The sequence below is a fragment of the Haliaeetus albicilla genome, chromosome 14, assembly GCF_947461875.1.
Source record: "Haliaeetus albicilla chromosome 14, bHalAlb1.1, whole genome shotgun sequence".
Lineage (NCBI taxonomy): Eukaryota > Metazoa > Chordata > Aves > Accipitriformes > Accipitridae > Haliaeetus > Haliaeetus albicilla.
In genome coordinates this window covers 17,665,137-17,678,550 of record NC_091496.1, presented here as the reverse complement: position 1 = coordinate 17,678,550, position 13,414 = coordinate 17,665,137, and the positions used below count along the sequence as shown (strand labels likewise).

The following is a 13,414-nucleotide window of genomic DNA, read 5'->3' as shown; positions in this document are numbered from 1 at the left end:
TCATTCATGATAACAGCAAGAACTATATTCATATACATAAAGAGAAGAATCCATTAGCTTAAATGCAGATTTTTAATTTTTTGTGGGCTTTGCCACCTCAGAGGAACTCCAAAACCCCCAAACCTTTAATCACGAAAGCTTTTGAGAATTTGCTTTTTGTTTTCTAAGGGGAGGGGGAAGAAGAGATGGGGACAAATTTATAAACTATTTTTAAATTGTGTTGGTTACTTGAAATTACTTCTCCCATATTATGCAAGCATAGACGGGAAATACACAGCCATGTACTATCCATTTCAACACAACTCAGTTAAACATAAAGAAGAAATTGGTAATAGATTACAGACTACTCCACAGCAACTAATTAAATTTATTAAACCTAAACTTACAGTCATTAGTCTTTAAAATAAACTTGACTGACCTATATGGGGGAAGACCTCCAACTCCCCTCTCCTCCTCTTTGAAGGCCACTATTTATTTATTCCCAGTTCTCTAAGTCCTTGCTCCAACATTACCTTCCCCCCACTCAGGATCCGCATAACCCCCCATAAAAAATAAACACTTTAAACTGATTTTAAAAGGAACACATAATAATGAGCTATTTCCACACAACAGACTCGAAACACCTTTTTCTAAACTGAAACACTACAGAAACCAAATTCCAAGTTCAGATAAGAAATTAAAACAGTTTCATTAACCCTAATGAAAAGCTCTTTGGGAACAGAGACTCAGATACCACCAAGAACAACAAAAATTTTGGAATAGTAACATTTGGAAATTGAAGTCAGAAGACATTGTGAGGTTTACACACGCGTTATGTTTCTGGTCTTTTGACTAGCGTTTTTCTCCAGCTTTGTCACCTACAGTCTCTTCACCTCATTCTAAGTAACATTCTTCCTAGTAGCAGTATTATTATTCTAAATCTCTGCAGCATCAAAAAATTAGTATGTACAAAACCCACCACAATATCCACAATAACAGCCTTGCACACGATGCCACCCTTCGAAACCTGTCTTTCACCCATACTCCGATTCCCTTCTCTTCTTTATAGCTCTTGCCATCTCACCTTAAAAAAAGGGAGGTGACTGTTGCTCACCTGGGACCAGCGATGTCTTCCCCTTCCCTAGAAGGGATTCAGCTCTGGGTAAATGTGAGGCCCCTGTCTGCATTGAGCCCTTGGGAGTTGGACGGGATCCCCTGTGAGGATAAGGGATTAGGCTGGGCTAAGGTACGGCTCCAAAAACCCAGAAAGGTTGAGGAGAAAACAAGGGAAAAGTTGGATGTTATGACCCTTCCAGCATCATTTGCACTAGTCTTTGTAAGATGACATCAAACAAGTTGGGCTTGACTCCCTCGGGTCAGACAGGGAGCAAAGGCAAAGACACATGCAGGCCCACCCTGCCAGTAGCCTACACATCTAGCCAGATCAGTGGGGCTCTAAAAACATCTAACACATGAAGATCCTGTGACTCTGTCAAGTTCAGGATACTGATGGATCAGTAAAAATTTAATCAGATCACTATCACTTCTTTATAACTCAAATACTTCTTAGATTTCCCTTATCCCACCGACTGCTGCTATCCACCCTTTTCACATTCTTATTCTTCTGTACCTCAAGACCACTCACTCCCAACTAACAGAACATTATTAAAATACACCTTTGTTTGTTTGTGGGGTTTTTTTTAAGTGTTAATCAACTGTCACATGTCACTCCTCCAAGCTTTTTATCATTTTTCCATCCATTTTGTTACTACTCACTAGGGAAGAAAAAAGGTGTTGGAGTAGGAAAGATGGATGCGATAAGGTATGAACAGGGATTTGGGGGGCGGAGTTGTTTTTTGCTGTGGTTTCTTTTTTTTTTTTTAAAACAAGAAAGCAGCAGCACTCTAGTTGTACAATGCCTTGATCACACTAATGAGAAGTATGTCCATCTACTTTATTTGACTCAATTACGCTTGTTACACGGCTCAAGTCACTAAACATTCAAACTAAAGAAATGTAAGTATGATCAGCAAGCAGGGTTATTGGGCTGTATTGAACAGACTAAATTATTTTAAGGAGCTGTATACATGAAATAGAACTATTTGTGTTGGAAGATAATTTAATGTCACTTGCAAGAGCAATCAGTTTCTAAAAAGTGTGGATTTAAAATAAGTTTATTTTAAGGCAGTGTTTAAGATGCACGTATCCAATGATGTATTAGAAAAACATACCTTTGGAGAAGTTTAACAAATAACTAGAAATTAAACCAATGCTAATTTTATGAAAAAAAAAAAAAACTTGCAAATGAGATCTCAATAAATCACATTAAATGAATATGCTACTTGAGCAATGTTTTTATCTGCCAAAAGACAATGAAAAGCAAAAAAAGACCTAAATAATTTTACATATTTAATGATCCCACAAAATTAACTAAAACTGCACTCCAGACTGAAACTTTACTGAATAATATTCGCTATTAAAGTTCTATTGACATACCAGATTTTACTTAGCAAGAAGTTACCTAGACACATTATTTCCCTTTTATTTTAATTGCTCCCAAGAAATAAGTGTTTTATTCTGGGAGCATCTGCTAGTTCTGAAGGTGACTGTCAGCATTTTCATTAAACCAGCCTATTTTCAGATTAATTATAATTCAGCTATTAAAAAAAAAAAAATCTTTCAGCTGTGACTGCATGTAAAAAATACTGTACTACTATCCTTTTCACATTAATATACTCTCCAAATTCCCAAACAAACTCTTTAGCTCTAAGTTAATCATTCAATCAAAAACGGATTGTAACTATCCTGTAACTCTAATTCTTTTCAATGTCTCATTATAGGATGCTTTTCACAACACACTAAATATATAGCAAAACTACACATTTCAAATGTTGGAAAGCCTTGACCGTATCTTCTTTAAATATCAATACAAGTTTACTCTATCATTTCTAACTGTATTATGGAAAAAGCAGATATCTTGGTAAATACAAAGTTGTGTTCCTACGAACTATTATCAAGTTTGCATCTAGTCTAAAGAAATGTATTAACCATCTCTTCAGAGCAGACATCTTTCTCATGTATAATCAAATAAACAAAAAGACAAAACTAGCCCAAGATCCTACAGGTTTCTATTTCTATCTGACAATCTCATCATTTTACTGAATTACACTTTACTTCAAAATATTCTCCCATGAGAATATTTTGTTTCTTAGTATCATTTTATTAAGCTACTTGATCTCATCCAAATAATCTAGGACATTAAATATATTCTACAGAAGATGTTTACCTGGAACTTCTATTTTAAATTTGTTGTTACAATTGTTCAGCTAATTTAGAAATAAATATACCATCTAGCAGTCTTTTTTGAAGAATTTTGTACTTGGCAATCTTCCTTTAAAAACAAGAATATACATAGATTCTTACACCAGACAAGTTAAACAGCTTCTAATTTGTCCTTCACTAAAACACAGAGGGGGAACAGGGGGGGAACCCATCATCATTCTGGGCTATTCTCACCCAAACTAAGAACTACAAAAACACAATTGTACATCTGAACCACAGTCGTATTCATGAGACACAGATGATGTTCATTAAAACCTTAAGAACAGTTTAATCATGCAATGCAAGGAAGTAAAAAACGCACCCCAAAAAAAGCCACCACTTCATGTTGAATTCAAATACATCTTTAGAATAATTTAAGAGACTATTGCTGATACGGCACAAGTATTTCTTTCCTCTTAGAAATATTTGAGCGTTCTTCTTTCTGTAGTACCTTTTTCCATGAAATACAATTCACCTCCAATTTCATTTATTGGCTCATTTCTAGCTACAACACTGACACTGATCTTATTCATTTCTTTAATGGTTTATTTCTTGCTGGCATTGTTTCCCCTTCTTGTCCCTTTATTTTTCTTACTTTACTCTTTGATTCATCCCTAGAAAAGCCCAGGTAAAACATAACTGTGTAGAAAGCAGATGGAAAGCAGTATTTTTATACCATTTTCTTTCAAAACAGCAATAGGCTATTTCTTCAAACCAATTTCTCCAACATGTGTGGAGGAGCACTTCCATTACAGAAGTAATTGCAAGAGCAGAAAAACAAATGAAAGCTAGCTCTGCGTTTAGCTTCTCATATCATCTAATGAACTATCAGAAGATGTTCTATGTGGCTTTATAATGATACTAACAGAAACTACATGGAAGTACATTTGAAGGTCTAACTAGAATCATTAGAAAGGAGAAGAAATTGAAGGATTAAAAGAGATAATTGAAAGAGGACGATTCACACCATCTATACTATTTATGACCTATATACTTTGTTAAGAGAAGTCCCCATGGGATTCAATTACACAACAATATAGACCAATTGATGTATATTTACTACGGTAGTAAAAGAATAAATAGAGCGTACTCAAGATATAAAACTTACAAAGAAGCAAAATCAAATAAGGAACACAAACCAGTCATGCTACGAATTGACAATAAGAGTATTTCCCAAGTGGAAGACACTGTGATAAGAACTTCCAGACCGTGAATGATTTTGACAAACACATAGAACCATGGGAACGATGCTCTAGATTACTTCAAAACCACATTATTAACAAAATATATAAAAAGAAAAAAAGTAAAAAAAAAACTCAAAGGCACAAGACTGAAGGAAAAAAAATGACAAATTTAATGCAGGAGATTAATGAGATGCCTTTCTTTTTACTACTTATATTTAAAATGCTGTTCTAAGCCTATACTTGTATATCCTTATTTTTTGGACTTTAAGCTAGTTCTGATGTCACAATAGCAAGTGTTGTCAATTTAATTATTAATCAGTGCTGATATTAGATTCATCAATAAAATGATTTCTCAAAAAAAAAATCTTTAGATAGCATTCTTACCTCCGTTACTTTGGGCTGAAGTCTTAAAACTTCAGGACTCATGCGTGGGATATCTATATGGATCTAATTAGACAGAAAGAATAATACTGTAAAAGGAAGCAACAGTACACTTTTTAAACACCACAATAGTTAAAACAATCCTATGGTTTTACAGTATTATTTAGAATCCCATTGTATCACTATTTTTGGAGTAACATGGATTTACTGTATTTCAAAACATACAGCCGAATCTTTAAGTCATTGTTAAACTATGAATGAGGAAAAAAAAAAAATATATATACACACACTTTGTTTCCACTTTTTAGGATCCTTGTATCACATTTTTATTGTTTGCAAATTATTTTCATATTGGCAATACTCATTACCTCAGGGTAATCATGAGTAAATACATGCTACTACTCCTGTAAAGTCACGTTCAATTGACACTATTATATATACTTCTTGCTGCTAAAGATGAAGCTTGAAGCTGAAAGACCAACCTCAGCTTCTTCTGTTCTAAGGAAGGCAAAAGTAGTATTGCTTAGTCTTATACTTAGTGATACAAATTATTCATGTTAATACAAAACTTGAAGAAAAGTTACCTGCTTACCTGGGTGGGCAAGAAAGTTTGACACGCCTATGTTTATTGCACATCATACACCGTTTCACCTTCTTAAGCATAAGTATGGAGCCAGTAAGAAACAGTCACTGTTATACTCTCCCTGTCTAGTCTCACTCATTTAAAGGAGGGTCTGAGCAGGAGACGAAAGATTTTAAAACCCTACTATTCTTAAATGGAAAACCATGGCAGCACTGAATGGCAGTACCACATGGCATGACTAAAGCTGACATTAAAAGAAATCCACTATTTCAAATTTCAGACCAAAATATTTCATATTTTTGCTTCTAAACTGTAGAAAAACAATTAATTAGAGCTGTCTATCAACTAAGATTAAAGAAATAGAGAAAAACAGTAGCAAACTTCAAAAATAATCTCTAAGTTTTTTAGCAGATAACCTGTAGGTAAAAGTCACTGCAATAGGCATTCTACCTGTCTATAGGTATCTTGGTGATTTTCATCATTTCTGGAATCATAGTATTGTTCAACAAATGCAAAATACTCTTTGCGTTTTCTTTGTAAAGTGCTTTCTCTTCGGTCCACATTTGCAGGAAGATAGCCCTGAAAAAAAAACGGTGAAATGAAAAGGATATTACTCTTTGCCTTACAAAAAGCACCGCTGCCATTTGATTACATGTAACAGGAAAGCTAATCAATTGATGTAGTGCCATGCAGTCCTACATGGATTCCAACTGATACAAAAGTTCAGATACGAAACACCTTACTAAAATCAGCTTTTTTCTTTTTTTAAGAAAAAGTTTCAAGTTTTTCCAGCTTTAAAAAACAATTTCTCATGAAGAATTCTAAGATGAGGTTTGCCTTCTGGAAAGAAAGTACCAAATAAATAAGTTCAGATAAATGTAATGCTATATGAGTTCATTAATTTCTGTATTCCTATGTGGCCATTATTGGAGCAATTTTATTAAATTTTTAAACAAAATACGTATTATCTCAGTTGCCTTCAAGTAGAAATGATATATATTAGCAAATACGTTTAAATTATGGTTAAACTTGTAATACAATGGAATATTAATTCAAAAGTTTTAAAAACATTCTAGCTACTTTATTTCACTGTTTCAGATGAGAAAAAAATAACTTCAAGCTTTTGTTTCATCTCAAGAGGCTATTAAAAGTTTCATCACAGAAAAAGACTCAATAGCACCAGTGACTGGGCTCTTAGATGTACGAGCACTAGCTGTACATTTCTTTAGTCGTTTCCCAAAAGCAATTTATAAATATTATCTTATTTTGCATAAGGTATGGACACACTCAGATATGCAGGATTATACATTGTTGCATTAAGTACAAAATATATCTGAATGGTTCTTCACTGAACTTACATATATCTGAAAATCCCAATCTTCCCTCACCCTCACCAAAAAAGAAAAAAAAAATAGTCCATTCTCATTTTCTTCTTTTGTCCAGTTTGTTGCCCATTTCTGTCATCTCAGCCTACTTTCCATTTTAAAAAAAACACACGCTCAGGTTACTATTTCAGCATTTTACGAAAGGAAGTATCATGAATATTATTAAATGTTCAGTTTATATATAAGGTACACTTAATAGAAACACCATTATTCATGTAACTGGCTACCAAAAAGTTTCCTGAATATTCACAAATAGTTAACACTTTCTTGTAAGCAGCTTGATTTCAAACAATCAACACCAATATCCCATAACATTGCAAAAAAGAAAGCTAGTTCAGATATTACATACACGGCAGTCTTGAAAAAATATTTTGTATAAGAATCATTCTGAAGATAGATGGCTTTGAAAAAGATCTGGACATCTAACACAATATAAGAAAAATCTAATAATCGTATTATTCACTAGTCAAGTCAAATTAACATATTACTTGCCGATATTACAAAAGCTCTCCTTCCACAGTAAAACAGTGAAATTTGTGTCAGATTTAAGTTTCCCTAACAAAAATAATCCTCGTAACATCAAAAAAATCCTATACTAGAAGCACAGCATGTATTTGCACTTACACAATGAGCCATAGCCACTGCAAGTAACTAATAAAATGCTGTGCATTTAACTTCAAAAACAACTTTCTTATTCAGTCCTAAACGCTACAAGCAAAAATGGAAGGGGTAAACCTAAGGTGCTAAAATTGCTAATTATACAAGAAAATTAAACACTCTAAGAATAAGTATAGAGGTTCCATTACTCTCCTGCAACAATCCAACATCACGTCCTATTTCTATAACTTCTGGTTTGCTCAACATTTAGGGAAAAATAGAAAAATACACATATTACATTCCAGATACTTTAAGAGGTACTTGCTTTGGTGAAAGCATATCTTTCAAGACGTACTGACCTGCGTTTGGTTCCAGGTACTTTAAATCGCACCAGATTAACTTTTGCCTCAAGACTCAGTCTGACATTTAATATCCTGTCCCAGTGTTTTGTATTAAGTTAAATATTGAATTCTGCCTCCCATTTACTCTCAACAGTCGGTTGTTTTTTTTCCTGTAGGATATCTTAGTTCGATTAGAAAAGAATTCATTTGTGAGATCAAATGTGATTGTTCGAAGGATACCAATATTTTCTCAGCAAGTCTTTTTACCATTATTCAGTTTCAAAGACTGAAGTAATCTTTCAATTGGACATGTCTTGTTTCCTGTTCACTTTACAAATTAGGTTTTATTTTTAAAAGTTGGAAAGGCTTGCAACATATCATCAGGGAATAAACTGGTGAAGAGTTTAATCTGTTTACACATTAATTTCCTCCAAAGGCTTTTGCAACCATATCTTTAGTTTTGCTATTCATAAGAGAAGTGAGCCTGAATAGTTCTGCAAGCTGTTTAGGTACAGTATACCTAACATTTTTGCTGTATTTTAAAATAAATTATGTAATTTTTTTATATATTGTTACCAGTAGACATGCATAACATCAACAGCCCCTGAGCATTATATTGATTTTCATATACTTTCCCTTTGAAAAACTGTATTCATCAAACACATGTTAACATTATTAACCTTCTACGTAATAAATATCTCAACTGTTCAATTTTTTAAATCATATTTTAAAACTTCCAACTTCAATGCTGATTTTACAAACAGGACAATCACCTTCTGCCTCAGATACTACCAATTGTACTCAGTTCCCCAAATAAGGCATAGTTTGGGATTTTTATGTAAGACTTCTGAATAATTCCAAAACAAAGACATCCAGGCTTTAATTCAGCTCTAAACTATGCTTTGGTTTCTTTGGTTTTCTGGTCTTTTTTTTGGTTTTGCAACTGATCTTTAACCAAAACAGTTTTGCTTTTGTACACTTATCTCCCCAATAGCTCCCAGTGCACCTTATAGCACAAAAGGTTATCACATTACCCCCCCTTACCTGGGACGTACATTACCAGTAGGTAACATGTTTAAACAACTAACATGACTTAAAAATGAATTACCATTAGAAAAAAGCATCATGGAGTTTATAACCACAAATACTCAAAGGACTTTTTATTCCCCACTTTGGAAAGAAGATGAAACAAGCTGCTGCCTTACAGTATAGAAAAGTAATGATCACTAGATGACTCGTCTTTGGGTTTCCAGAATGTATTAATTGAGGACCACTTTGTAAATAAGAAATCACAATAAGAGTTACATAAGAAAAGCTGAAAACTTTCAAAATATTGCTATTTGGTGACAGGGGAAAAAAAAAAAAAACAACCACCCCCCCCACACACACACAAAAGAACCACACCACGCTTTTTGAAGTATTTTACACTTAAAAAAAAAAAAATCCACTTAGTTCTTAAAGTAAAAACAAAATAACCCCAAGACAGTTTCTTTGCAGATATATGGCAAGATGGCCAAAGATAACAACTGAACTGGAATGGATCCTGAACTGGAGTGGTTGAAACAAAAGAACAAGGGAACGCCATACTTAGGAATTTCTCCATTCCTGGGAATCTCAGGAATACTAAACTAAAATCAACTTCTGGAATGAAATTGAAGCTCAGGGAAAGCCCATGCTCTTACTTGAAAGTAAGAAAGTGACTGCAGTTAACTTTTGCATAATTCCAATTCTCTAAACCTCAGTGTCAGTCCTCTGATTCAGAACTTAACCTATCCTTATGCTTTAGCTTACTGTGTTTCGAAGTCAAATTTGAGTTAGCCATAATTTTTTTTACTGTGACTGTTTTAAAACAGGCATACTAAACTTCAAGAATAAAAAAAAAATGCTCTTTTCTTTACCAATATCTCAGACAACAACTTTGGAAACAGAACTACAGTAAATTGTACACTGCATGTTTAATTTTAATTACAGCAGGGTATTTGAATATCCACCATTAAGAAGCTACATCTGCATTTAGCATTAGAAGGAACTAAGCTGCAAATTTAGTAGAACTCATCAGCAAGACTCTTTCAGTCACTGGAAATCAGTCTCAATCTGAAGTAAATACTTCACATTCTCCAATGAATTATTCTATAAAAAGCAAAGCTATTTAAGTCTACTCTCTGAAAAATTCAGTAGTATTAAACTTGTGTGTATAACTCAGAATTTTAAACAGTTCTTAAATGCATGCAGATTTGCTGATAAAGCGTCTCTCATAGCCTCTGGAGAGTAGACAGCACGAGATTTTTGCTTCTTTGTAATACAAACATCTTCACAAGTTCTTCTCCCAACCACAGGAAGAGAAAAAACGGCTAAAATGCACAACCATTTGCCATTGCAAGTATTATACCGGAAAAGATTTACATGAAAAATACTCCTATGAGGAATACATTGTATTTCTGCAGAAGAACCTTTTCCAATACAGTGCAAACACCAAGATTAATAAAATCCAGTTCTGTAACAGCAAACCCAGTGAATCCCAGATTCCCACAAGCTTGTCTCTGATGCCCGACTGAAACACCTCCGTGTGCTGTTCCATGGTATTTCAGTCAACCTACTCCCAAGCTACTGCCGTTGCAAAATCCTCTGACCACCAGGCAAAGTTCAGAGACCTCAGCCAGCCAAAAATTCACACTACAAAAAAGTGATGAGCTTTATAATTAGCTTGTCTGCCTGAACTGACTCACAGGTCTGACATCAGGAGAGCCAATGCCACAAGATAACTGACCACAGTGGTTCAGATTTGTTCATCTTAAACCACTATAGAAAAATCAGCCAAAAAAACTATAAGATCCTATCACAGTTTTTCCTCTGTACAGCATTAATCCTTTCTTGTAGTTACTTTAACGTGAAGGCAAAGTGAAGCCTTTCACAGGACGCTGATAGGCTTCATTTCTTCTACTGTGTGCCTATTTTCAAGAAAACTGTAAGAATGTACTTGTCTTTGAACTCTCCACCATTCCATCAAAATTGGTTGAAAGAGCCCACTGTTATCACATAAGCCTTTCTTTCACAGAAAGCCAGGCTGAAAAATAAAGATATACAGCTGACATGATTTACCACTACTTCTCATTCCCCTCCTTTCAGTTTGACAAATGAATCTTGAAATAGAGCAAAAGAACAGAACTTTCACTACAATTCAGCAACAAGACACAATGTTCTCAAGTATCACTGACAGTTTACAACTCAAGCAAACTTATTTGCAATGCTTGAAAAAAACTATTACTACTAAATGCAAAGGAAGAAGAAGAAAAAAATACAACTTACTGAAAGAAGTTTCCATGCAATTGGACGAACCCGTTTGGGAATGCCAGACCAACTCAATTTCCGTAATTCTTCTATTAAAAGAGAAGTATTTTGTGAGAACTAAGGAAACTACTATCAATTAATATACACAGATATATTCAAATTAGCATAGTTGTTTACAATAATGATCATGTCTATAAGAAGAAAAGTCCAATGAAATCAGAATTATATGGCAATTCTAATGAATTAATAAAATACTGGATAATTACTACCCATAGGGATACCTATGATAACAGGTCCTGAGCGTGATAAGGTAACTTTCTGGAGTATTTCTCAGCATTACTTTTTAGTATACATGCCTTATGCTCATATGTAAGAGATACTCAAGTCTTATTGTATAATATGCTTACACAGATCCTAATTAAAAATGAGATATGCAGTTACAGAAACAGAACGATACTTCATGTCTGAATGCTGGAATTAAATCCCATGCTGTATTCTCATTCTTCGTGTTGTACTCCTTGTCAGATACCATACCCAGCTAAACTGATCTGTGGGACTTCATATATTTTTTGTGAAAACTGTTTATCATGTGGAAAAAAATTAAAGAAAAATCATGGAAATTATAATGACAAAAATGGTTAACAGCATCCCTAAGAAACAATATTTTTATATCTACTTGTAGCTCTTTCTCTTTCTTTATCTTCTTGCTGTGAGTAGAAAATATAGATTAGAAGTGCACAAATTCAAATTATCAACCTGCTAAAGAATACAGAACAACAAAATTCTACATTTTACTTTGTATATACTTATTCCAATTAATAATATATATATTTGAATTAACTCCAGTGAATTTGGTCCCTATCATATGCATATATTTTCCAAATTCTACACTTCGACAAAGCCTTTAAAAACATTCTGTCTACCTACCCACCCCAAGAAAATGAAACATAGAAGAAAGTAATTAGAATAAGAACTTTCTGAGTGGATATCACAACTGACGGACTTTGGCCATTTATAGATGCATATTCTCTTTATTTTTTTGTTAAGACAAGGACTCCTATTAGCAACATCTGTCTTCATTCTCCCACCCCCACCCTCCTTCTACAACTCTAAAAGAAATGTGCATCTATAATACCAAAAAATACAAATTATCATGTTAGGTGTGGTATGTTATCATAGCGCAAATGATTTCTAGACACATTCACAACTATTTTTAACCAGGAAAGAAAACATAGTCCACTGAAACCAGTACATTATTTACAAAATATATAATATATTCCAAGAAAAAGGAATCTGATTTTAAAAGTGTATCAATGCTAAATAGTTAATGAAAAAAAAGTATTTCTTAATTAGGAATTAAAGTTTCTCAAAGAAGCATCAACTAAAGCAAACAAAAAGCTCCAGTAACCTGGATTTTGCAGTATGAAGTTACCTGATCATTAAGATGCCCTATTTTTACTTTAGATACATGCTAGAAGAAATGATACTTGTAAAATCCATTTTGTCTTAAAACGAGGTGACAGCATCAAAATGAAGTGAAATAAGTCATGGCAAAAAAAAAAAATTCTAGCTGAATGAATTCATACTACCATCTCTTTTTCTTACAGAAAATACAGAGAGAGGAAAATTGGCAGGAGGCAGAAATGAAAGACTGCAATGGTCATAGGTAGATGAGTGGTTTTACGGTGGTCACTTCAAACCAATCATGACTATTCCAAACAGACATGGGCTTACCAACAATTGTTCAAGTAAGAAAAGCTTTACAGTACTGCATTCAACAAGTTATGTTTTCCTTCTCATTTTGAGCAGCAGCCTCAGCCAAGACAATAGTGGCTGCAGAGAGATCTCACTTGGAACACTGAGGCTACATCACCAAAATCCAAGCAAAACAGTGACGAGATGCTGCATTAGAATCAAACCAGAGCAGAAACCCAGAAAAAGCAGAGAAAAAAAACAGATATTAAGAAACAAGATGCTAAAAGCCTATCATATGAAACTGAATGTGTCTATCACAAGTCTTGAATCAGTCTAAAGAAAAAGGTTGACTTTCTTACAACATCAATGAAACTGTCTTTCATCTACAAGCTTTAAAATACTATTGTATTTGACAAAAATAAGTTTCATTAATAGCAGGTTTTCTTTTTTACATTTCAAACCCTTGAAAAAGCCAAACCACACTGACACATAGGAAAAACTGGAAAAAAAAATCTCCTAACATGTTTTTGACTTAAAGTCATGGTTTGTTTGTAGTTTTCTTTTTAAATGAACCCATTTATATCTTTCCTATAGAAAAAATACAAGGACATCAAGGTGACACCTTGTTAAAGCAAGAGTACATAAATAAGTCAAAGTTAT

General features: G+C 33.8%; 1 protein-coding gene across 4 annotated transcripts in view; it reads right to left on the bottom strand.

Moving 5' to 3' along the window:
• TBC1D22A (TBC1 domain family member 22A) overlaps positions 1 to 13,414 on the bottom strand; it is a 189,146-nt gene that overhangs the window by 147,440 nt on the left and 28,292 nt on the right. For all 4 annotated transcript variants that reach the window (XM_069801901.1, XM_069801902.1, XM_069801899.1 and 1 more), the window contains exons 5-7: positions 11,078 to 11,148; positions 5,899 to 6,027; positions 4,869 to 4,931 (exon numbers count right to left, since the gene is read on the bottom strand). In XM_069801901.1, the coding sequence (XP_069658002.1) occupies positions 4,869 to 4,931; positions 5,899 to 6,027; positions 11,078 to 11,148 (263 nt within the window). The remainder of the gene's footprint in view (positions 1 to 4,868; positions 4,932 to 5,898; positions 6,028 to 11,077; positions 11,149 to 13,414) is intronic.